The sequence below is a fragment of the Natrix helvetica genome (genome assembly GCF_964273705.1).
Source record: "Natrix helvetica genome assembly, chromosome: 1".
NCBI classification, from domain to species: Eukaryota; Metazoa; Chordata; class Lepidosauria; order Squamata; family Natricidae; genus Natrix; species Natrix helvetica.
The window spans coordinates 295948598-295975746 of record NC_138548.1 but is presented as its reverse complement, the minus strand read 5'-3'; the positions used below and the strand labels follow the sequence as shown (position 1 = coordinate 295975746).

The 27149-nt window shown below is 41.4% G+C and overlaps 1 protein-coding gene and 1 long non-coding RNA gene across 2 annotated transcripts in view; one reads left to right on the top strand and one right to left on the bottom strand.

Annotated features, from left to right (window-relative positions):
- Positions 1-27149, bottom strand: part of LOC309383848 — a 498138-nt gene that overhangs the window by 104672 nt on the left and 366317 nt on the right. The window lies entirely within an intron of this gene.
- Positions 1-27149, top strand: part of GNAI2 (G protein subunit alpha i2) — a 119792-nt gene that overhangs the window by 61894 nt on the left and 30749 nt on the right. Inside the window, exons 3-4 of the mRNA XM_081935098.1 lie at positions 5926-6067; positions 12266-12426. Coding sequence (XP_081791224.1) covers positions 5926-6067; positions 12266-12426 — 303 coding nt within the window. The remainder of the gene's footprint in view (positions 1-5925; positions 6068-12265; positions 12427-27149) is intronic.

The following is a 27149-nucleotide window of genomic DNA, read 5'->3' as shown; positions in this document are numbered from 1 at the left end:
TAAACACCACAGCCTCCCGGAGCCGCTCCAACAACTCGGGAATCAGAGGCAACGGGTAGCGATTACGGATCGTGATGGCGTTCAAGCGCCGGTAATCGCAACAAAGTCTTAGATCCCCGGTCTTCTTTTTGACGAACAAAACCGGGGCAGACAAGGGCGAAGACGAAGGCCGGATAAAACCCCGGGCCAGGTTCTTGTCAAGGAAGTCCCGCAATGCGGCCAACTCCGGTTCAGACATGGAGTATAGGCGGCCCGTCGGGAGTTTCGCATCAGGTACCAGGTCAATGGGACAGTCGTAAGGCCGGTGCGGTGGCAGTTGATCCGCCTCCTGCTCGCTAAACACGTCCGCGAACTCCGCTAAATCCGGCGGCACTGTCACCTCGGCCAAATTGGGCACCTGAGCCGCGCAAACATGACGGGTATGGTCCACGCATTGCAAGGACGGGAACGAGATGCGGTTCTGCGACCAGTGGATCTGGGGATCGTGCGCCCGTAGCCAAGCCAAGCCCAACACCACGGGGAAATGCAGACCCGAAGCCACGTAAAATTGAATGGCCTCCTCATGCTCCCCGAGGATCAGGCACAAAGGCTGCGTGGCGTTCTTGATGGGCCCAGACAGAAGCACCCGGCCGTCAATGGTCTCCACTCGCATCGGAGGGTCTACCGGGCACAGAGGGACGTGATATTTCGTGACAAACGCTGCATCCATAAAATTTGTGGTAGCCCCGGAATCGACCAAGGCATGGGCTGGAATTCCCTGCGGACTACCCGACAAGAGAATGTGCGCTGCAAGAATCAGATGTCGTGGAGGCCCCTCCGCCTCTGTTCCGGCCTGTGCCTGACCCGAAGTCTCCCTCAGATCGGGCTTTCCCCGTTTCCCGAGACGGAGGTCCGTCGTTGAGGGGGGGCCGTAGACTGTGCAGCCCCTCTACCTCCCTTCTTGGGGCAACCCGTAGCCAGATGTCCCGGATCCCCACAGTAAAAACACAGCCCCCCTGCACGCCGTCTCTCCATCTCCGTGCGTGACAAGCGGGGTCTGGCTGCACCCAACTCCATGGGCTCCTCTCGTGGGACAGGAGTCTCTCGTGGAACTGGCACTCTCAGCACCTCCCGGGACGCTTGGCGAGGCCTCCGCCTCTGCAGCCGGCCGTCAATCCAGAGGCATAGATGAACCAACGCGTCAAACGTTGGAGGCCTGTCCACTCTCACCAGCTCATCCTGCAGGTTCTCTGACAGGCCATCCTGAAAAGCATCCATAAGGGCTGGCTCATTCCACTCAGAGTCCTGACTGAGCAGCCGGAACTCGGTAACGTAGTCCAGTAAAGAACCACGCCCTTGGTGCAACTCTTTCAGGAGTCTGGTGGCTGTTTCTCCTTTGATGGGGTCCTCGAACGTCAGCCGAAGATGAGTGCAAAAACCCTGGAAGTCATCCAGCAGGGGGCTCGGCTGAGTCAGCAAAGGCGTAGCCCACCGTGCTGCTGTGCCTGAGAGCAAGCTTATCACAAAGCCCACCTTCGTCTGGTCGGTGGGAAAGTCCTCCGCTCTCAAGGCAATGAACAACCGGCATTGGCCCAGGAACGCCGGGAAAAGTTTCGGACTGCCATCAAACTTATCCGGCATGGCCACTGGGCATTTCCTTCGTTGCTGCTGGGGGGGTGGGGGGTTGGCAGGAGCAGACAGCTGTGCAACTTGCACTGTTAGCAAGGCAAGTTGCTGTGCGAAGAGAGCATTCTCCGCCTGAAGTTGCTCCATCATAGCTGAATGGAGATACGTTTGGGGTAGCAATCTGTTCTGACCCCCCTTCCTCCGTTGCCCACACAGCACACACACTCCGGAACAGTACAAGGGAACAAGGTTTATTACACCAACAGACAAGAGGTTTTGTGGCAGCAAGCCACCAAGACAGAACTCACAAAGACAGAACACACAAAAGCAGCAATCCAGCTTGCCAGGATCCCAGACTAGAGTTGCTGTCAAGAGTCCTTTGTTGATTGCTACGCAGAGCCTCTCCAGAGTCAACCCTTTTATAACCTAAAAAGGGCGTCTCCCAAACAGCACCTGAGAGCTCTTTACTGCCTATAATTACGCCCACGCTCCTTGCGTTTGTGGGCGCGCCGGAAACGGGCATCTCGAAACGCCCTACTAAGTCCTGAGTCACTATCCTCTCCGCTGCTCCAAGGCAGGGCATCGGGAGTCCTCCTCCTCTCGCTCTCACCGCTGCTCCATGCCTCTGGCGCCACCTGGTGGCCGACCAGACTCTCGGATTCCTGCTCAGCCTCCGAATCCTGTCCAGGATCGCACATCTCCTCTGGAGCTGACTCGTATGGAGTATCACTCTCGGAGTCTGGTGACAGCGGCACCGGCTGGGCCACAACACTCTTCTATGCCATGTTACACATATTTTACTAAGTTTTTTATTTTTAAACTATATATGATGAAACTGTATTAAAAACTCATCTGTAGAAGGATTAATTGTAATTATGCACATAATGAATAGAGATAAACTAGGAGAGCTTCTGTCAGATTTGTGTAAGTACCCGATAAGTTACTTTATGATCATTTCACGTATAGTGCGGAAGGCATTACGAGAACTCTTCTAACAAATAAACTGGATTACTCTAAACAGGACACCAGTTGTCTCTCTGTGTAGGTCACATTCATGGAAAAATAGCTATATTTTACTTCCCTTGTCATAAGGTAATTGCCAGAAGATGGCTGCCAATTAGGATGACTTTAGAAAATTAGATAAATTTTCTGTAAAATTGAGTGCTAGTTATAATTAATTTAATTTCTCTTATCCATGATGGGCTAGGTAATATTCACATCAATAACATATCTTGCTATTCTAATTTCTTGGAAGTTTAAATGGAAAATGTTAATATTCCTGTAATGTTTAGTGTTCTTTGCAAGTTTGAGTAATTGTGCTTTATCAAAGGCAATTAAAATAATAGTTTTCCTCTTGCTTTACATTAAAACAAAACACAAACCAAAACTTGTTTTAAATACTTGCAAACCACTAAGTAGTCCTGTTGTTTTACCATGATCAATAAATGTTCCCATGTTTCTTCATTTTTGAGATTTTCTGGGTTTTTTTGCTTTATAAATATGCTAAACATTTTAAAAATTAAGCCACTGTACTGTTTTCTACCAGAAAACAGTGGTAAATTATATTGCTAATGTTTGGTGTTGTTACTGAATTTCACAAACATAATCCTGAGGCCTCTGGGGACTGCAGAAAATATAACTGACGCCTGATGTGAACTACGGCAGCTTTAAAGTGGAATATTCGGGGACAGGACTTCCGGTTTCCGAAGGCGACGGACGTTGGTCTGCTGTTCGCTTCTCTGGTGGGCTCCTTTTAGGAGCACAGGGTTTTTTGGAGGGACCACCTGCCTTAGGGCGGCTTGCTGGAACCTCCCGGATAGGCGGCAGCCATGGGGGGTCTCCAGTTTGGCCTTAGGAGCTGGGAAGTGTAGGGGGTGCATAACAGCACCTTTGCTGAATGGATTCCGGAAGGAAAGAGTTAACTGCAGTGGCTGAAGTGCTAGAGGTGAGAAATTCGCTCCAATCTCCTTAATTGCTTTCAACTGACGAGTAGCGTCTTTGTTGTGGATTCAGTCTGTTTGAAGTAGGAAGATTGGAGGGGGGTTGTTTTTTTTCTTCTTCTACCCCTCTCAGGAAAAGCGGCATTTGGACTATCTCTCAATCTCGGAATGGAGATAGAGAACAAAAATTGAATTAGCCACTTGAACTAACTATGTGAAAAGATTTATATCATAATTGCAAGAACTGATTGCTGAGTCATTTTGAAAGTTTTATGGAAGTTTTTTATGTTCTGCTCCTGGTCCCGGGGAGGAGCCAAGATGGCCTTCTTCCTTCTTCTTCGCACTTATAAATGAAGTCTGCCTTTTGAAACTACCTTTGAAGAAAGTCTGGTTTTATATTATCCCACCTGAAGGACTCTTGGAGCCTCTCCTATTACATGGTCTTTCTGGATTTGGACTATTTGATTTTCTTTTTTTTTTTCCTGAGTGACTTCCTGGCTTGGAACTGTGACAGAGGGTTAATTTTCACTTTTAGATTTGCTTGTCTTCTCGGACTCATTCGGCTGTGCGCTTCACAGATGCCATTTCTTTTGCAAAAGATCTTTATTCTTTCTGAACAATGGGGCCCAAAAAACCACCTACAGGCAAAGCAGCCTCGGCACCAACTTCTACTCTATCCAGTCCAACGATTCAACAGACAAAAATTTCATCATTTTTACAAGAAAAGACTGGAGAAAGTTCAAAGGATTTACGTTACTCAAATGTTTCAAGCTATTATGCAGGATCAAAATGAGTTGAAAAAGGAGGTAGCAGATTTTAGAGATGAGCTTAAAAATGTGCAGCAACAAATAACAGTAAATAAAGAGAGAATTGGGGTGCTAGAGGAGGGCGCGCCTGGGTTGGGGGAGGAAGTTAAGGCAGTCCAGAAGGGGAATATAGAATTGGAAAATTTTATGGCAAAGATAGAACTTGAAAGAACGTCCTTCTTTCTCAGATTCCAGAACCTACCGGAGACAGAAGATGAAGATCTTAAGGATATTATGAGCAGAATATATTAAAAGAGATAAAGAACAGTTGTGGTGGGATATGGATCTGGTTTATAGGATTAATTCAGCATATGCCAGAACGCATAATGTTGCAAGGGAAGTACATGTTAAATTTCTTAGGAAGATTACGAGGGATGAGATTCTAGGGGCTCAGAGGGGGGGACCACTAAAATATAAAGATAAAGAAATTGCCATTCTTAAGCAAATTCTGAAAAAAATAAGAAATAAGAGGAGGAAGTATTCCTCCTTATCAAAGAAATTATATAATAAGGGAATTTGATTTAGATGGTTATTGCCAGAAGGAATGCTGATCTTCTGTGAGGGAAACAGAATTAGAATTAACACAGTCGTGGAGGCAGAGGCCTTCATTTAAAATATTTCTGTCCTAGAGGACAGAAATAGAGGACAGAAATATAAGAAGTAGTGAAAAAGGCGACAAAACACAAGACATGAAGGAGGGAGGTGCTGCGGCTCCTCCTGGGGACGGGGGAGGAACAATAACGGAAAGACTCAGGTCACAAAAATAAATATATCTGGAATATCATTTTAATTGTTGATATATTAGAAAGTGGCAAAAGAGATGATTGAACACATGGTTGATACAATGTATAATAAGATGCTGTTTCTGCTTATCTTTTATCTTTTGGGTTTTTTTTCCAAAAAAGGTTCGCCATCGCTGACCTATGACAAAAATACTTGGGCTCTCCTGTGTTTCTAAGTCAAGGGGTATCTGTAGAAATTGTTGCAACAGACCAATGAGGAGTGACTAAGACCTGCCAACCTAGGAATAGGCACAATTGGTATATAACATACAGTTGTGCAAAGCCCCAACAACCTCACTGCCCCTACTCTTTGAGTAAGAACTTTGAATACAAGTGAACCCCCAGATTCTGCACTAAGTCTTAATGGGGAAGTGTCAACACTGTTCAGAACAGTGACAACATTCCAGTTCCTGGATATGCGCAACGCAGAACCTATAACTGCTTAGTGTTGGCAGTGTTGAGTTCCAATTATTAGATTGTTCTTCCCCATCCTCAGCCTCACAACCTCCACATACTGGGACAGAACCTCAACAGCTGGCAGAAATGTTCAACTGAGTATCATCAGCCTATTGTTGATGCTTCCTTATCCCTAGCCTCATGCACATTCTTATTGCTAATTGTAGGTCGGCTCAGGAATGGGCGAAAGCAGAAGGCAAAACGTATTTCATATTAGTGACATTACATTATAGAAAAGAGACTTTAACAAAGTATTTTATATAAAATAATGTTAAATCCTTTGTAGACACGTGATATGCTGATTTTTAAAACCTTTCCTCTTCTGTTTCTTTGCAGGATTATCCATGAAGATGGATATTCAGAAGAGGAATGCCGACAATACAAAGCAGTGGTTTACAGCAACACCATCCAATCCATCATGGCTATAATCAAAGCCATGGGTAACCTGCAGATTGACTTTGGGGATCCTTCTAGAGCAGTTAGTTTTCATTTTTACTTTTACCTTATTGTTTATTAACTTCCTCTGTGGGCATCACATTGTTCTTGTCTAGAATCTTGAAGAGATATTTAGTCATCCAGTTCTGAAAAATGGTGCTTGTTTTCTGTAAACATTGTCTGCTGGATACGGAAGACGTTTAAATAGCTGTAACTTACCTTGCACAACAGAAAATGAGAAGAGGAAACTAGTGACATTTGGTATCTTTTAAATGTATATTTTTACACAGATCACTTTTTCAGTTTAAAAACAATGGTCTCCAGGCTTTTTCTACAAAATCAGTTTGGTATATTTCTTAAGACCTGATGACATAAATATGATTAAGCTTTTTTTTGGGGGGGGGGCGAGGCAATTAATTATTTACCAATTCAATAGCAAGGACGTGTCAAGAATCCTAGTCACTCATTGTCAAAGTGACAATAGCTACTCCTCCATCCACTCTTCTTTCTTTGGATGCTTCTGTATATAAGCTCAATCTTTTAAGTCTACAGGAAGTAGCTCAATGAGCTGTACTTTCCCAGCTGGGGTTGCACTAAGTAAAAACCATGTTGTGCAAAGTTAGTTGTGCTATTTGCTTGGTGATTGTGAAGCGGCTTTAGAGCAACTGTATCAAACAGTGGTTTTCACCCAACAATTCCATGGATACCGACAATACGAAAATCAGCCAACATTTTTGGACATCTAGTGCCGTATTTGCTCAAGTTTTGTGGCAGGGAAGTGGCCTCTTAAAAGGTAGATTAATAACAGTCATTAGTCATGCAGAAAACTACTGTTTTTAATTTTTTCTTTCTTTCCCAACCCAGTGCTCAAAATGAAACTATATAGAGGAAGGAAGTTCTCTGTGCTGCTCTTTGAGTAAAAAGCTACAATCTAATGACTGGTTTTAAAAGAAACAGTAGGTTCATGTACCATATTGTTGCAAACATTAAAGCCACCGTGGAATGAGTCGATTCAGGACTTTTGAAAACTTATTTGAGGTGATATTGGTGCCTCCAATTTTACCAATTACCAATTCAAACTGTTGTGAAATGGTGATTTGGATAAAGGCTTGTCTTAGCATTCTAAAATACTTTGTTGGGGAAAGGAGGAGAAAAACTTGACAGGTCTGTCTTTGGATCACAGTCCTGATCTTTGCAATCAGATTATCATGTAGTTCAGTCTTGATGCCTTCAGAAATGGAAGCTGGAGAGAAACTGACATAGTTTAGTTATTTGCTCATTTTAGAGTTTTCCAGTTTCTGTCTTCAAAGAATGTAAGACATTTAGTGACTGGCTTCTAGCTGGATGGTTTAAGGACTGGTTATTTTTATAGAATCTTATTTTTCTTCCTTCCCTCTATCTTTGACATTTACCTTTAATCCATTCTCAAAGAATTTTTGCAATTATTTCATTCTGCTACCCAATGGCAGTCCTAATGAAACAAGGCAATTGATGTTTCCATCCCAAAATATACATTTGTTTTGTACCCTCAGCTTGGAACGTTCATTGGGTCAGTCCCACCTTATGGAACATTCTTTCCCCCAAAATTATATTAGCCCCATTCCTCTTGATGTCTGTCAAGATCTAGTTATGTCACCAAACTTGGGAATCACAGGGAACCGAAGATATGTCTAAATGACTCCACTATTGAGGTGGATATTTCTTATTCTCTCTCTGTCTACTGTTTGTATCTTTTGCTTTTAATAATACATTTTTTAATACTGATTCTTTTATTTTTATAATGACTTTATATATGTCGTGTTTTATCAGGTTGTTGTACACCACCTAGACTTGGTTTTTGCGAGATAGACAACCATACAAATATGATTAATATGTAGTTATATAAATATTTATTTATTTCCTCAAAATTTAGCATCTTTCTTAAATAGGCATCTGTCTGATTTGCGACCTATCCTGGTGCATCCCATCCTTTGCTCAATAGTAAAAAATTAGCACAAAATAGGATCAATTTTTGCAGCAAATATTATCTCAAAACAGTGAGAATGTTTTCCATTTTTACTAAATTATAATCAAGATTTTGGACAAATTGGGATATTGCAAGCTATATAGTGCTAATTTCTGAACTGAGGATAAAGTTTCCTATCTATTAGCTTCCTGTCATGCAGGCAAATTTATTTGGCTTTTCTCTTACTTCCTCTTTAATCAGTGCCTGCAGCGCAAAGCCCAAAATATTAGGCACCAGTGGGAAATCATTTCTTTTCCTAAGGTTGATAATGTATAGAGCCTTTATCAATCACAAGGTTAGAAGGATCATAGAAAAAGTCCATATGATGACAGAATGAAAATGAATGACAGAGCTTCTCTCTTTAACAAATACAGCATAACCGGGAAACTAAGTCATCACCTCAGAGTTAATTCAACACAACTCTTCTTAGATGCAAATTTTTTCAAGTATAAGCTTGCAACCAAAATGCATGACAACATCACCTGTGTTCTGTGGAATTATGATGCAAGGTGGAAGTTAAAAGGCAAACAGGACTTACTGGAAAATGTTCAGAGAAGAATGAAAGATCAAAATTGGGAATATAAGTTTCTTTCACTAATAGATATGTACTAAAAGCCTTTCCCCATGCATTAGGACAAATCTGGAAGAATATATTGGAGAGTATTGTCCTTACAAGGTATAAATTTGCGATATAGACTTTCATGGCCATTTTCCAGTTATTCTGTTTTCCTTTTTAAAAATAGCTCTGATCTTAAATGGCTAGGGATTTTTCCACTCATTAAATGTTTTAGAATTAACAATACTACAGAAACTCAGGTACAGTACAGGGATTGCTTCCTAGGAAAGAGATGCATCTTTGAATTCTATAAGCTCACTTCATTTTGTGCTAACTTGGGTTTGTTTTTTTAAATAGGAATATATTGCCTGTTTTTTTTTTTAATGATTTGAAACATCTCTTTTATATTGGACAAATTTGATAAAACAAGGATTATGCACATTCTAAAATGCTTCTAAACACTAATTTCTATAAGCAAAAATGACATCTGTTTATATAAAATAAGTCGCATTGGTTTTTTCAAGTATTTCACTGAGAAGGAGCCATTCTATTATAACCACTTAGATCAAAATTATGTAACTATGTTTACTTTGGAGAGTTTATAGTTGTTGCAGAATCTGTCTCCTTTTTTAAATAGTACAGTGACCTACATAGTCCTGGAGTTACAACAACAACTGGGACGGTTGGGATTGCCATCGCTAGGCTATGTAGTCTTGTGATATCACACTTTATAACCATATCACTTAATGATGGCACTCACAATCCCATTCCCTCTGCAGAAGATTTTTTTTAAAAAAATACAATATAAAAAAAATACTAAAATGTAGGCATGTGGGGCAAGAAAAAATATAACATAAACTGCAAGTGTAGTGCTTCCTGTTAGAACCTTCAAACGCATATTTTCAATTTACTTTTATTTCATATTACTTTTACAGACCCCCAAGAAATTCTAAAGAAAGAACGTATAACTTCTGGAACATAGCAAGAAGTAGAAATGTAGGCAGCATTTAAACAACCCATTCTGTAATTGGCACAGAGGCATGACAATGTGAGACCTTGCACCACCAGAAACCATAAATCAAAATCTTATTGCAGATTTCCAGCTGTATGTTTTACCTGAATTATAAAAATACAAGCTTCCTGGAAAAAGGATTTCCAGTTTATGTCACTGGATTTCTCCAGTTTCTTAAAGATTTTAAATTTTTATCAGACTGTGGGGAAACAAACCCCTTTATTTTAAAAGACTGTGCCTTTTCTGTCTCCCTCAGAGAAGAATTGAAGTAATTTATAGGAATATGCCTTTTGTATCCCAACTTGCAGTCTGGCCATTCATTCATTCATTCATTCATTCATTCATTCCAATATAAATCAATGCGTTGATGCTGAGAAAGTTGTGGTCACAAGGATAGCAAACAATTATGAGAACATTTATTATGCTTCCCCAAAATTGTTCGGAGGTTTATGAAGATGCAACAGTGAGGTCTATTGTTTCATAATTAATATTGTTTCATAATTAGTAAAGTAAATGCATACACCGACTACTTCTGAACCATTTCAAACAACCAAGAATTTGTTTATCTGTAAACAAGCACACTCAGGTATTCTGTTACCTGTAAGAATATTTACATTCTTTATCAAGTGTAAATTAGCTAACCAGTACCATGGACATAAGTTCATGTAGGTCCATTTTTTCTCTACTACATCAAGATTATCTGCTCTGCACTGACTAAATGTAAAGTTTCTTTCTCCATACTGACATCCTCCCAAAGTGGCATACTATAACCCCCATTTATTCCTCCAGTTTACATAGCCAGTGAATTTGGTGATTCAAAACTGGGGAGGCATCTCTAGTATGAAAAGTAACTGCTTCCTTAGTGTGTTCTTTGGTAGTCAGAGTGTTTATTAGATTTGCTTCATATTTCAACTAAAATAGTACCCAGAGTATAAAAAGTAAAAAAAGAGAGTTGTAATTTAAATTTAAATGTCAATTAAAAATTCCATGATACTTAACAAATAACCTCTCTTGGCTTGCATGCCATAAGTGGAGGGGGGCGCAGGGGGGTCATGCACGGGCGTGCCACACCCATAATGCAATGTGCGACCCCCCAGTGCACATGCGCACGTAAGAGGCGCTCCGCCTCCATTTTTTGCATGCTTTTTTCGCCCTCCCCAGGCTTCATAGGCTTCATAGGAGCCTTGGGAGGGCAAAAACAGCCTCCCCCGCCTTCCAGAGTCTTCAGGGACCTTCAGGGGGCTTCCCTGAAGCCTCTGGAGGGCTTCCGAGGGGTGGGGGGCTCTTTTCGCCCTCTCCAGTCTCCTATAAAGCCTCTGGAGCCTGGGGAGGGCGAAAAATGACTTTAAAAAATGCTGAACTCAGCTGGCTAGTGCAAGCATGCGTGCTGGTCGGCTGACAGGGCAACGCCTTGCATGCCCTGACAAATGGTTCGCCATCCCAGTTCTAGACCATAATTTGAAAGTCTTAACATTTATCTGAACCAGAAGAGGCTGATTTGGTATTGACGTAATACCAAATGGAAAGCCTACTTGGCAGTTGCTAGTAAGGCTTTGGAACTCCCTAAGACGGGGTGGGGAGACAGACAGTTTAGATGTATCCAAAGACCCTTACTTTAACTATGGAAAGACATTCCAGAGCAATTGTATAATATAAACTGGTTTGGGAATGAAAAAGACTTAATATATAAATAAATCCTTTCCATTCCCCATCAGTTATTTATAACTGAAGAAAGTTCTTGGATGAGAAGTGAAACATCTTCAAGAAAAATCAAAGTCCAGTGGCCTTTTTGGAAAGCAGCTCGGGGATAGTCATGACCTGGATGGCTGAGAACCTCCATAGGCAATTCTGTACAATAATGCCTACATTGGGCTTTAGTCTCTTACTACTGGAAGTCTAGACTTATGACTACAATTGAGCCCCAAATTTCTATTGTTAAGTGAGACATTTGTTAAGTGAGTTTTGACCCATTTTTTAATCTTTTTTGCCACAGTTGTTAAGTGAATCACTGTAGTTGTTAAGTTAGTAATCCAGTTGTTAAGTGAATCTGGCTTCCCCATTGAGTTTGCTTGTCAGAAGGTCACAAAAGGGGATCACATTACCCCAGGACACAGCAGCTATCTTAAATATGAACCAGTTGCCAAGCATCTGAATTTTGATCATATGACCATGGGGATGCTACAAAGGTTGCAACTTTGAAAAATGGCCATAAGTCACTTAATTCAGTGCTGTTGTAACTTTGAACGTTTGCTAAATGAACTGTTGCAAGTCGAGGACTACCTGTATATAAAAATTTTCACACTGTTAAATCTGATTGAACTACTCAGATTTCATATCACTGAAATTCTTTCTGTAACATACTCCCAAATACTATTCAGGACTGACCTTGCTCAATTTCAGGATTCAGCTGTTACCCATATAAGTTGTTAAGCGTAGACGTCTTCGTGATATGCATTTATAAATGGCATCTGCTTTGTAACTAGAGGGTGTTTTATTTCCTTTGCAAAATATGCTTCACAACTTTGCTCTTATCCTCTCTAAACTCAACTTTGTGTGAGTTTAGAGAGGATAAGAGCAAAATGTGACTTCAGTGTAATGTGACATTTGCGCTCCCCCCCATCCTAGCTAGTATATGGTCATAAATGTCTCAATTTTACTTTCCTTGCAGGATGATGCTCACCAGTTGTTTGCACTCTCTTGCACTGCAGAGGAGCAGGGAATCATGCCAGAGGACTTATCCAATGTGATTCGGAGGCTGTGGTCAGACAATGGAGTCCAGGCCTGCTTTAATCGTGCCCGGGAGTATCAGCTGAATGACTCTGCAGCTTAGTGAGTAGCTTTTCTTTAAAAACTTTTTTGTCTATGGCAATATATTTTGAGCTTTAAATAATATTTGAGTAATGCCAACTGGCTACACATTCAGAAAATTTGTCTGATACGGTATCAAAAGCTGACCAACTTTAGTAACTCAAGTATCAACCAATCAGCACCAAAATAAAGAACTTTGCATGTTCGGTTTTCCCCAATAGTAAAAAAAAAGTGTCTATGCTTGGATAGTATGTGTGTCCTGGGTTACTGAATTTTCTTCAAGTATTCTACCCTCCTCAAATAATCTGTTTCTTGTAGCAGTTGTTCACCCTGTAAATCTACATTAATTTTGCAGTATACTGCAACACAATAACTATATTCTGGATGTGTTGATTATTTCAAGTATTTCTGGCCCACCATTTTAGGACAACATCTTAAAGAGATGATGCTGTATGTATAAACAATGCAACCAAATAGCATTGTTTCATAGTAAAAAAAACCCAGCCCAAATAACTTCATAGTATTTTTATAATAGACACATTCTTCATAAAATGCAGAGTGAAAAGACAGACATGAATTTGGGCTATTCCATAGATTCACACAGGACAACAATTTATCTTTGTTTCTTCCTCTACTGTGATCTAACATCTGTCATACTGTTATGTTGTCTGAACTATTTTTGGTATAAAAACTGCAAGAGCGGTTTCTGAGCTTGCTGTTTCTTCCGTTGCCTTTCCTCATTCATTTGATTAAATTGTGTCGTATATTTTAATTATAAGCCCTATGAGCATATGATTGGTCTTTGCAAAGTCATTCTGGGATTCCTTTCAAATAAAAAAAAAGGGGGGGGGGCAGAAATGTTTTAAATAAATAAAATGCTATTTTTGTAACAGCTGTGGTTTTTAAAATTATCTTCAAAAGCATTGCCAGTTAAATGCATTTACAAAAGTTTAGTCTGGATGTGGCTCAGTAATTTAGTTTGGGCTGAGATGCTAAACAGAATCAGACATAATTCGAACTTGGATGGGAGACCTAAGGGGAGTTTCAGGGCTGTAGGCTAGAATGGGAAGTAAAAATAACCCATCCTGGAAGAAGATAATGGCAAGCCACTTCCATATTGCTGCCAAGAAACTTTTATCACTGGGAGCCAAGAATGACACGAAGAAGATGTTTTATTTGTTTATTAAATATGTTGGCTGTATCACAGGGTAATAGTAGGCAGCTACTAATGTTACTCTTTATCTAGTTGTAATCAATACAAACACAATATCTTATTTTTAGATAGATTGCAGTTGTTGCACAATTTAAATTGAGGGTGTCCCTCTCTCCGTGTGTTTTCATGCTGCAGTTGATGATTGATTCCCTGACTTTGCTTAGTATGTGTATGTATATATTCCTTGTAGATAAACCACTATTTGAAAGACAAACCTGTTTACTGTATTTTGCTCCTAGGTTGTCTCAAAATAGTCACACTGTGCAGTCTGACACATAATTAGTCATTATTTTCCTGGGTGCTGCTTGGAAAGTCCAAGCATGGGTTAAATACAGCCAATCTGCCCAGGACTGAATTGAAACTTTAAGCCACGCCTCTGGTGCTGATTATTCCTCAGATTTTTTCAATTCAGTCAGCCCAGTGGACAGCCTTCGAGTTTCTCTTCAGTACTTCCAGATGCTTGGACTCTCCTTTATTTCCTTTTGTGTTTTTTTTTGTGTTATTTTCTTCCCTCTTCAATTTCCAGTGTGGTGAGCAGGCTTGGTGAGTTCCTTTCCTTTAAGGATTCCCTGGGATTTCACCCCTTTTAGCCTCTCCTGTGTCCTGGGCTTTCTTGGCCGCCATGAGGCTACAGGTAGCTGCTGGAGGAGGCGCGTAGGTTGAGCGTCAATGCTAGCGCGATCACAGCAACCCCGTTGCGATCTATCTCCCCGCTAAGCTATCCGTGGCTTCCAACCGTGCTCATAAAGGAGACCCCTGATGCCCAACAACAGACCCAGGCTTCCAGGCCGGTTTCCCCTGAAAGTGAGGATAAGGGCCAGGAATTTTCCTCTGTGGCTTCCCTTGCCATGGCGGGTTCTCCAGGGCCCTCAATGGCAGACCAAGCAGATCTCTTTGCATGCCCATCTGACCCCGAGGAGGAGTCGGTTCCGATAGGTCCATTTGCACCCCAACAACTGGCCGCTCAGCTCTCCTCTAGGGATCGCCCTCCGGAAGATTGGGGACCCAATCTTTCAGTGGAGATGCAGGAGGTGATTGCCAGGGCTATATCTCATGGGATTGAGGCTGGCATGTTGCAGCGGGCCAAGCGCCCACACAAAACCCAGCCACCCCTGGTCCCAGGGTCTTCTCAGGATGTTGCCCAGGCCCAGGCTCCTAAGTCTCCACATTCCTCTCTGGCCAGTGAGGATTCGGACTTGGGGGAGGACATTGGGCAGGGACCAGAGCCTAAGTTCTCAGGAGATGAGACCACTGTTCCCGACAAACCTGCATTCTCTGGCCTCTTTAAGCATGCTTTTGAATAAAGCCAAAGCCTCGACTCGCTTGTGCACTAGCACCCCAGCCCCGGCTGTTCCCGCTCCTGAGGACCTGAGTGAGGGACTCTTTGAGGAGCCACAACCAACACAGGGAATTGTGCCACTTCCACAATTATTTCTTAATGTAGTGCAAAAGCAATGGGCACAGCCAGATACCCTTGCTACTCCCAGTGGTAATGATAAGAAGTTGTACACACTGGATGCGAGTCTGGAGGACCTGCTAAAACTGCCTCTCATGGATGCGCCAGTGGCGGCACTCACTTCCTCCTCAGTGCTCCCCCCTGAGCTATTAGAAGGGCTCAAGGCGGAGGATAAGAGGGCACAAAAATGCCTGCCACAAGACTCATCAGGCAGCAGCTTGGGCCATCAAGACTTCTGCCTCTGCGTCCTTCCTGTCCAGGGCAGCCCTACTATGGTTGAGGCAGCTTCTTGCTAAGCTGCCAGCTGGAATTGAGGCAGAATGTTAACAAAATTATTGCGACCACAGAGTACACTGCTGACGCCACCCTAAACGCTGCCAAATTTGTGTCTCGAACTCTGGCTTCTAATGTCACCACCCGACGCCTTTTATGGCTCAGACACTGGAACGTAGACATGCGCTCCAAGTGGAATCTCGCCTCTGCTCCTTTCAAGGGCGACAAGCTATTTGGGGAGGCCCTTGATCCTGTCCTCATTGAAAATAAGGACAAAAAGAAGGTCATGCCTTCAGTCAATAAGTCTGATTGCAAGGGTTCCCAATCCTACAGGAGGCAGCCCTTTCAGAACACGGAGCAGCCGTCTACCTCTGGTTCCTTTCAATGTCCCTTTTCCCAGGGCACTGATAGGTCCCAGGACCGCCAGCCCTTTCATGACCGAGGCCGTCAGCAGTCCTTCTCTAAACATCCCTATTGCGGGGGGTCCGGCTCCAGTCCCTTCAGGCGATATAAGTGACTATCAGCGGACGGCTCTCATCGGAGGGCATCTACAACTGTTCCATGCCCAATGGAAGCAGATCACATCAGGCCAGCGGGTTCTTCAAACCATATGCATAGGTCTGACGTTAGAGTTCCTATCCACACCTTCTCGGCACTTCATCCGATGCCCGACCCCCACCTCCCCAGTCAAGAAGGCTCTCATGGAACAGGAGATCCTTCATCTCAGGGAAATCAGGACCATAGAACTGATTCCAGCAGGCCAGGAAGGATTTTTACTCCATCCTCTTCCTTGTTCCCAAGAACTCTGGGGGGTGGAGGGGGATACTAGATCTAAAAAAGTTAAATCGTCACATAGAGTACAGGAGGTTCAAGATGCAGTCCCTTCAGTCAATTCTGGGCTGCATCAGGCCAGGAGATCTCTTAATATCTATAGATCTCAAAGAGGCCTACCTCCACATCCCCATACGCAAGGCTCACCGCAGGTTCCTGAGATTCTTTTATGCAGGCTGCCACTACTAGTACAGAGCACTGCTGTTTGGCCTGTCATTGACTCGGTGGACCTTCACAAAGATCCTAGTTGCAGTGGTGGCCTTCCTAAGATCTCATCCAGTGCGACTACATTGTTACCTGGATAACATTCTCATTCAGTTGTCACGACAACAAGCGGTGCAGACCCTCCAACAACACGGGTTCTCCATCAACACAGAAAAGAGTAATCTCACACTGACCACCAGGCTGCAGCACCTCAGCGCCATCATCAACACCATGAGCTGTCAGGTCTCTCTGTCTCCGGAACGGCTGGCAAGCATCAAAGACCAGGTGTTGCGGGTGCAACAGTCATCGCAAGCATTGATCGTACAGTTGTCCCAGCTCCTGGGCAAAATGATTTCATGCCTCTCGATAGTGCCTTGGGCACACCTTCATTCCTGACACCTACAATGGCTCCTCCTGCCCTTCCAGAGGGCCAACCAGAGCAACTCTCAACAACTGGTCCTGGTCTCACTGAAAGTACCCCAGTCCTTTCAGTGGTGGCTGTCCCCCACTCTTGTGAAGGGCACCCTCTTCAGGGAGCCGGACCGTCTCACCATCACGACGGATGCCAGCCTCTTTGGCTGGGGGGCACACCTCCCCAACCAGATTGCGCAGGGCAGGTGGTCGACAGCTGAAGCATCACACAGCATCAACTGGTTGGAGTTGAGAGCAGTGCGTCTCGCCCTTGTTCACTTCCAAGACAGCATCAGGGGGCATCACGTGAGAATCCTAATGACAATGTGGCCACAAAGGCGCACATAAACCGCCAGGGGGGCACTCGCTCCAGGTCCCTGATGGCGGAGACTGAGCGCCTGGGAAGGTGGGCAATAAGATACCTCTGCTCGATCCAAGCGGAGCACATCTCCGGGATCAACAACATCCAAGCGGACTGCCTGATCAGGGCCACGGTAGATCACTCAGAGTGGTGCCTGCATTCGGACCTGTTTCACCAATTGTCTCGGAGGTTCAGCCGTCCACTAGTTGACTTGTTCACTACCCCAGAGAACACGCACCTTCCAAGGTTCTTCGCAAGGTTTCACACCCCGCAAGCCGATGGGTCAACACTCTTCACTGTCCGTGGCCATCAGGATTGCTGTATGCGTTTCCCCCATTGCCTCTTCTCCCCAGCGTGATTTGGAAGATCCTGTTGGAGGAAGCGAAGTCCTGCTTGTGGCTCCCTACTGGCCCAGAAGAACTTGGTTCGCTGACCTGGTGAGTCTCTCTGTCAGTCCACCTTGGCGGATTCCCCAACACAAGATCTTTCTCAGCCAGGGGGCGCTTCAACATCCAGAGCCCAAGTGGTTACAACTAGCTGTGTGGCACTTGAGAGGGATCTCCTAAATTGGGGTAATCTTTCCATCAAGGTCATTCATACCATCCAGGCGGCCTTCTACGACCAGAATATACAACACCACTTGGAAATCCTTCGATACCTGGTGCAAAGCGCATGGTGTTGAGGCGACTGCGGCCATGGTTCCAAAAATTTTGGACTATTTACAGGATAGACTTGACCAAGGCTCAGCTCCTAATATTCTCAGATGACAGGTAGTGGCCTTGTCCACAATTCTAGCAGTGGACGAACACTCATCCCTCGGCCATCGCCCTATCATCCGTAGTTTCCTGCAGGGTGCGACCAACTTGAGGCCCCCGGTTGTCCACAGGTACCCGTCCTGGGATCTCAATGTAGTGTTACGGGCCCTCATTGGCCCACCCTTTGAACCACTCCGGTCCACCAATCTTAAACATCTGACATTCAAAACCGCCTTCTTTATCGCCATCACACTTGCTCGGCGAATTTCTGAATTGGCAGCCCTGTCAATTTGAGAGGACTTATGCCTAATCCAACCTGACAGAGTGATTCTCCATTTGGACCCAGCGTTTATTCCTAAAATCAACTCCTGTTTCACCGGGTCCAGGAGGTCATCCTCCCGGATTTTTGTCCGCACCCTAAACATCCTAGAGAAAAGAAATGGCACAAGCTAGATGTTCGCAGGACATTACGCAAATATATTAAACGCACAGCTATCTTCTGACGTTCCGAGTCGCTTTTTGTATCCTTTCAACCTGCTTTCCAGAGCCTCAAGGTCTCTTCTCCTACCATCGGACGTTGGTTGCAGGCCTGTATTACCTTGGCCTATGTTCTACAATCCACACTGGTGCCATGCCATATCACTGCACATTCCACCAGAAGCGCCACCACCATGGCAACCTAGGCCACCCAGGCACCGATTGAGGAGATTTGCAGGGCGACCTGGACTTCCTTGTCTCCTTTTGTTCGGAACTACAAATTGGATAAATTTGCTTCTGTGGAGGGACCAGGCAAGTTCTTCAGGGCATCCATACAAGTGGAGAGACCCTGGAGGCTTCTTCTTCCTGCCCTAGTGACATTTAGCTTGGGTATATCCCACGCTTGGATTCTCCAAGGAGCACCCAGGAAAATGACCATTGGCTTACCTGAAGGATCGTTTTCTGGGTGCTGCGAAGGAGAGTCCAATCCCACCCTGGACTCTGTCTCCGTGTTTTGTTGCAGACTTTTGAATTGGACATGTGACTCTTATGCAGACCGTTGTATGACTTTGTTCTTGAACTTCTCAGCGCGCAACGTCCATGCCTTCATTGAGAAAAATCTGAGGAATAATCAGCACCAGAGGTTTGGCTTAAAGTTTCAATTCATTCCTGGGCAGATTGGCTGTATTTAACCCATGCTTGGACTCTCCTTCGCAGCACCCAGAAAACGATCCTTCAGGTAAGCCAATGGTCAATTTGATTCTAGCAGTCACATAGTAATGTGCTATCTTTGATTTTTAAGGTACTTAACTAGCATGTGTGTGTGTGTGTATGTGTGGAATTTGAAGAATGTGATATAGAATGTTTACAAAGAAAATATGCAAAGATTATACACATACACATGCGAATATATATTTAATGATCATTCTTTCCTCTGTACTGTTAAAATACGTATATAATTATTGTGAGAGTGAGACAGGTTTTTTTAGAGGTTCAATTTCTATAGAAATGGCTTGTAAAATGTTATATAGTGCTTGGCCTGGTCTTTCACATTTTTCTCTTTTTATTTCACCTGACAAATGACAGAGCAACAGGAGGCCTGTTTGGTTAATGAGATGGTCTAAAAATGGGAAAGCTGCCTAGGTTGAAGTATCCATGCAAGCTAAACTGGATTCAGTGATTAGGCAGAATTAGTGTGAACAGGAAATGTCAGACAAGAAGCCAGAACTAATAAACAGGCTTGGAAAAATAATGTGGTTCTGTATAATATCACAACTCTGGCTGCAGAAGTGGCAATACTGGAGAAGAGACAAATGGATAAAAATAAACAGACAATGATACAGATGAAACACATACAGATAATGAGTTTCATGTAGGGATTATCCCTAGCATCTTCTAAGTACTATGAATCCCCAATCAGAAACCAATAAAGATAAAGGTAATGTATTGAATATTGTATAAAAAATCTTACCCCATGATACTTGAACCAGTTAATATGCTTAAATCGTATATCTATCTGCTTACTTTTGTACTTACTTAGAAGAAAGAACCATTTAATTCAATGGAACTGGCTTCTGAGTAGTATATTGTATGATTCCAGAGTTATTGATATTTATTCTAATTATATTTATATATGTTAACCTACATCAAGATAGACTTGTACAGCTAGAAATTCTAGGGAATACATTGTAACTATTTCAATTGGAAAGGCTACTAGGAAATAATAAGCAACATTTTGATTTTCTCTAATATTTGATGTATTAAAATAGGATAAGTATGTAGAATATGAGAAAAAACGAATTTTGTAATAGGTGTTTGCATTCTTCTGCATGTCATTAGGAGGTACTAGTGTAATTAGGTATGGAAAAATCAGATACTTTATAACACACTTATAAAATGTATATTTTTACACAGAAAAAAATACTCTTAAACCTTTTCTCCCACAAAGACCCACTGAAATAATCAGATTTTAATTGTTTTCCTAAACTTCAGTAATATTGCAGGAAACTGAATGTCTGGCAAGATGCTCTAGGAAGAAGAGAGGCAGAAAAACTGAGAAGGCATATGAGTTGCATCCATATGCAAAGGTTCAGAACCTTGTAGAGATTATATATATATATATATATATATATATATATATATATATATATATATATATATATATATATATATATATATATATATATATATATATATATATATATATATATATATATATATATATATATATATATATATATATATATATATATATATATATATATATATATATATATATATATATATATATATATATATATATATATATGTAGTCCTTGACTTACAACCACAAAGAAGATACACATGACTGCCTTGCTTAATAACCATAATCTTAGCTCTTCCTATTGTAGTTGTTAAATGACCACACAGGTCACATCTCGGGGCTACGGAGGCCCAGCATCAACCAGCAGGTGGAAACCTGCCGTGAGCTGGAAGGCACAGCTACATAGGCCCAATGGTACAGGGGCCTCCTCCCCCTCATTTCCTAAAGATCTCAGCTGGCCAGGCCCACCAGTAAATGGAAACCTGTTGTGCACTGGAAGGCCTTGGTCAGCTGTGTCCAGCGGTACACGACCTTCCTGCCTCCCCCTATCACTCCCAAGAAGCCTGGCCTTCCCCCACAAATCATAGAAAGCTTCAATCATGGAAAGCTGCCTCCCCCTATCATTTCCAAAAAACCTGGCCTTCCCCCACCAATCATAGAAATAAGTCTAGACCCAGTGGCAGATAGGTTCTGGAGACTCCTGGGGAGGGATATAGAGAAGTACAGGTTTCTCAGGAGGGGGGAGGCAGGAAGCTAGCATGCCACTGGGCCTACTCAGTTGAAGCCTTCCAGGAGTGGGAAGGGGAGGCAGGAGGCCCACACTCCTTCCCCTAAAACACTTACTTAACTTTTTTTTTTCACTTTTAGAGAAAGAAATAAAGGTAAAAATGTAAAGATGTTTTTCTCTTTCAATTTTGATAGTTGGATTATTCTCCTTTTCAATTCAGCATTTTTATTTCATCATTTTGTGCATATGTGTATATAGGTATGTATGTAATGTGTGTGTGTATGTATGTGTATAGACAGACGACGATAGATAGATAGATAGATAGATAGATAGATAGATAGATAGATAGATAGATAGATAGGGAGGGGGGAAGGAGAAAATTCAAGGTTTTGTATGTTTTGAAAAAATGGCTTAATGAATATAATGGCATGGGCAGCCTTATCAGAGCACTACAAATGTTCTTAAACTTTTTCTGAAAACATTAATTAGATGACTTGAATGTTTGGATAAAGTCAGAAAGTGTTTCAGTCTTGTTGATTGTCTTTCAAGTTTATTTTCTAATTTTTGAAAAACAGTATGAAAATGTTTAAGAAAATACATCAGTTATTTTTGCTGCATTCTGTTAGAGTATCACACTGTTCACCCCCTTTAGGCCAAGCTAGACAAACAATATCGTGTAATTGGATCCAAGTTTTCTTAGAGAATGTATGGTTTGGCTTCCAAAATTTTTTCTTAAGCAGCTATTATAATAGCTTGAAACTGTAATTCATAGCTAATGAAGTTATATGGACATTGAATTCAGGTTCAAATGTTTTTAGTTATGATGATTTATGTCCCTTGAAATCTATTCTAAATATTTCCATGTATTTTATCTTTGAAGTTATACAGGGTTTTTTTTTTGTATCAGAGGTATGCTTCTTCGATTTCCCTATTAATTCAAAATAAAATACTCAATTTTATCTTTTTAAAAATAGCAGAAAGAGATTGCCAAATTCTTGCAAGATTGCAATGTGCCTCTAGAATTTGCAGGGAAATTGCTGAAAGTTTGCATGATCTGGGGAATGGAAGTGTATGGATAGGAGAACGACTTGGATCATTGCACCTGAATTTTAATTTAAAAACGGGACATCCAGCAACAGTTGCAAAGACACATTTATCTGCCTTTACATTCCTTATTTGGCAGCGGAAATGAACTTTGCCAGAACAGTTGCTTGGGGAAAATAATTGAATGATCTTTTTATTCTCTTGTAAAATTACTACAATACAATTTACTGAACCAAACAGTATATACTACTCATTTTTAAGTCTTTATGGTGGCTTAGAATAAACAAGTCCTTTATTAGATGTTGATTTCCATTTTTTTCAGCACTACCCCTTTTTCACCTAGGTTTCTGTGTGTTTATTATTAGACAGGCATATTATAATAATTTATGGAGCATATGTCTGCTTTTTTTAGGTAAAAGTTTCATAACACCCCCCCACACACACACACACAGCCTAAAAAACAGACAGTTCTTAAGTTTAATTGGGTGAAATGAAATTAGGAGAAAATTTATTTTGTGTGTGTGTGTGTGTGTTGTAAACAGCCCATTTCTTTCACAGAATCAAGCTTCTTAAGCATGCAGACCTGTTATTTGAAGAGAGTATTTCACAGTGGAATTCTTGGTGTTGTAAACTTTCCATTACAGAAAAAAATCATTAGAGCACCTTTAGGGAAGAAGAGCTTTTAATGTTCTTGAATTTCTACATGTGCCAGCCAATAAATGCACAATATCTGCATAAGGCACATAGATGATGCTAACTAGTCATTTGCTAAATAAAAAGAATGAAAGAATGGCGAAGGCAAAAGAGAGAGACACACATCAATAGACCTCACTTTAATGTTCATTCATTGCTATCCTGCCACGTTCAGGCTGCGGCATAAACGATGTGATTTAAGGCCCCACTGAGATTTTTGGGTGTACATTTTCAGGCTTCCCAAGTATGAAGTGGAGATATTTCCTGCACAACTTTGGTTTAAAAAATCCTATTGAAAAGGTGGATGCTATGCTGATCATTTTGGTTGTGGCTTTCCAAATCTCCCGCTTGTAAATCATTTGTGCTTGCATGACTTTTTTTGTAATCATTAGAAAAGGGCTACAATTTTCCTTCAATAATTGCATCTCTCTGTATATCGCTGCCTACATCCTGTGCTTGGTTGTTTTTCTTTTTGCCTTCACTCAGATGATGATCAGGTGTTATCTTTTAAAATCCTTAAGTATAAAACTAACTAATATTTCGGGGGTCTTGTGTGCTGACATGAGTGTTCAGAGCTTTGCAAACATTTCTGCTCTAAGAACTTTGCAGTCTAAGTCACCACTTGGATTCCCTGTAGATGTGTTGGATTACATCTCACAAATACTTTTAATTCCATCACACTCATCCAACACAGTTAACATTGTGGGGAAGATGCGATTTGTAATTAAATATGCAGAACTGTGTGTATGTGTCTGTGTAAGTCTAATTATCTTGTACCTTTGGGCTACGCTAAGGCCGTAAGCTGCAAAGATATAGCTAAATAAAACCACCGAGCCCCTTTATTATATCTGGACTTGTTTACTTCTATTTTGAAGAAGCTGTTCAGAGATTACTCAGTGTCTTTTATCTTTGCCTATCATGCTGGTTTGAAACATTTTATGATTTGCAAAGTAATGCGAAGCAATATTTAATACAAGCAGTCTTGTGACTCTTAACAAATATTCAGTGTATGCTGTTAGTCATGAAGAACTAATGGAATGTAAGTGTTGGAACATGTCTTCTAGTGTTGTCTTGTCTTCATCTAGTCTAATCTCCTACCTTGTTCCTCATGTCTTCTGGCCCCTTATCATTTTGCTTGCTGTATTCTGGATGTCTCTGGTTAGCCGATTTTCTTCCTAAAATACCATGCCAAAATCAGATGCAGTACTCTAAATGTCGGTCTTACCGATGCAAAATAAAGAAGAATAGTAATTTGATTTTAACACTGTATGCTATTGTTGCAGCTTATGAATACATTTATCATTTTTTTTTGCAACTGTAAGACATTTTGTGATCCACTAAGGCATCCACTGCTGCTCCGTATGATCCTTCCCCAAATCCTACATGCCTCTTTTTGTTTAGCGGCTGCATTCCATTCCAATGAAAAAGTCATATAGCGAAATCAGTGGTGGGTTCCGGATCCTGTTCCAACCGGTACGGTTAGAATGGGCCCGGCGGCGTCCACATGGACACATGCACATGCGCGCAGCCTGCACATACATCTTAGCACCTACGCGAGCCTCCAGCTGCTACTGCTGGGTTTTGCCCAGTATTACATTTTGTCAAGATCTTTCTGAACTCTTGATATTGTCTGTTAAGCTATTTGCTTTCTCTCTTATCCACTGGGTAATCTAAAAAATTGAAACTCATATTTTCTTACTGAGATTCAAGTCATAAATACTTTGTACAATGTAAGACTTAGGACCAAGTCTGTGGTATATTTTTTGACATTTCCCTCCATCTCATTGGGTACATAGTTCAACTGGCAATGAATTTATGTAATAGCATAGTTCAATTGACATTTTGTCAGCTTTTCTAGTAGAATCTGATCGGAGACTATCAAATGCTTTGAGCTAATAGAAGTTTCTCTCCTTTCTTTTAACATGAATGACTATATTAATAATTTTAATTGTAGTAGCCACCGTGGTAAGCAAATGGAAATGTTCATCCATTGTCTCTTGTCCTCTCCGTGTTAAATAGCAATATAAGAAAGATAGTATAGTTCTGTGATGGTGAACTATCACATCACACGTGCCACAGGTGGCACGCGGAGCCATTTGTTAGGGCACACGAGGTGTTGCCCTGTCAGCTCCAGTGCGTGCTGGCCAGCTGACTTTGCCCTTCATTTTCAGCCATTTTTCATCCATTTGGGAACGGACTTCCAGTTTGCATGTTGGGCCATTTTTCTGCCTTCAGGGGGTGGCGGGGGAGGCCGTTTTCCCAGGCTCTTAGAAAGCTCTGGAGCCTGGGGAGGGTGAAAAACAGGTCAATCAGAAGGCAAAAGTGGGGGTGGGAGGGTCACGCACATAGAATTATAGGTGTGGGCATGCCCACGCACGACCCCCCTTTGCTCACCCCGCTTTTGGCACGCGATAGGAAAAAGGTTAGCCATCCCTGATATAGTTTCTTCAGGATTATAGCCACGTTGTAATCTGCTTAAAATATAACTGTTAATAATATACCAATTAATGAGCTACAGCATATATTAATAGAATAATATTGACATTGTTTATGCTAAGACTTGTTGATTTCTCTTGTAAGTGATCAATGCTGTTTTTTTAATAGAGAATTTTGTTTTGATTGTTAAATCCATTGTTGCCTAGGCTTTCAAAATGAGGAAAAAAGCTAGAACTGAAGAGGTCTCAAAAAGAAAACGGAATGCCAACGTTTAATAGAAAGTGGTTACAAGCCAAGAATGTTAGGTTTCTGTACTGCTGTGTATGCAGATGACTCACTGCAGAGTACAACAGTGATCCTGCCAGAGAAAGCCAATATGGACAGTATGGTGCAGAGTGTACAAACATACAAAGCTTTTAGAGCATGCTGAGGAAAACAGAACATCTGTAAATAGAGAGGATTATTTAATATGGATGGTATAATAGTACTCAATAAAGAATAGTTATGAAAGATTATAACGCTTCAAATGCCTATTACATTTAATAGATTTTTATCTATATTCCTGACCCAAAAGCTCTTGATCAAATGCTTTAATAAACTGAAAACATGCAAATTATGGTTTTATGTTTTATTGAACTCTTACTTCTGCATTATACATGATAATCTTCCCCAATGTGGTATCATACAGATGTATTGCAACTTCTGGCTTTCTGCTCCCCCGATTCTCAATATTAGCATAGGAGAGACTAATGTAATAAACACATTTTATATAACTATATAAGCTAGAATAATAATAACCAAAAATGTAATCAATGTCTCAAAAGTTGATCATCAATATATCTGTGCTGAAGACAGAAAATTTCTGATGGACAGTCAAGAAAGAACAATAATAAGTACAAATGTATCATTTAAATGCATTGTTAGTAGAGGAAGAATTTGGAGCACAGACTTGGTAGAGTATTTCATTTTTCTTCTGTCAAATTTTTTCTATTGCAACTCTTCCATCTTCTTTTAATCATAAATGGCTTGGGATCACATTATCCATCATGTGAATAGAAATCTTCTGTTATAAAATGAACAATATATACTAAAATAATTTGGGCAATAGTAGAATGAGGAACTGGAAAGCATTAAAGTTGCTTAATTTGTGTTCAGTTTTGAGGCAATGAAAATAAATTTATTGGGGTAATAATATCAAAAACATTTCTATCAATCCATCATTGGAGAGACTGCAGTGAATCAGCTGACAAAGAAAAAACAGTGCAGTTCTGGGTGCACGTATGAAACAATCCAAAGAAATACAATAAGAACACAGTTTGGATAAAGCAGGTGGATTAGGATAAAAAAGCTGAAACTAAATAATTTGTAACAACTGCAGAAATGGTGGGAGAAGGAAAAGAGCAAGGAAAACCAAAACTTGGACAGTACCAGGAGAAGATGGCATGGCTTTTGGTTGAAACTTCTGACTGGTCTACACCCATTCCTTGCCAAGTATGTATTGCAACTACATGCTGCAAAGAGGTGAAAATGAAAATTGGTTAACATATGGCAAAACCTACCTGATAATGAAAGAGCCAAGAAAAGGGGCAACTATAGATAAATTACCTGCTTATCAATAATTTTCAAATTGCTAACTTGTAGCAAAGTAGCAATGATAGTGCATTGGAATATCTGCAAGAAATAGTATGCCTGCAAGCAAGAACTGGTGAACAAAACAGAGAAAGTAATAAAAAATGAAGAAAATGAAGACGCTAAAATGCTCCATGACTTTACAATTCAA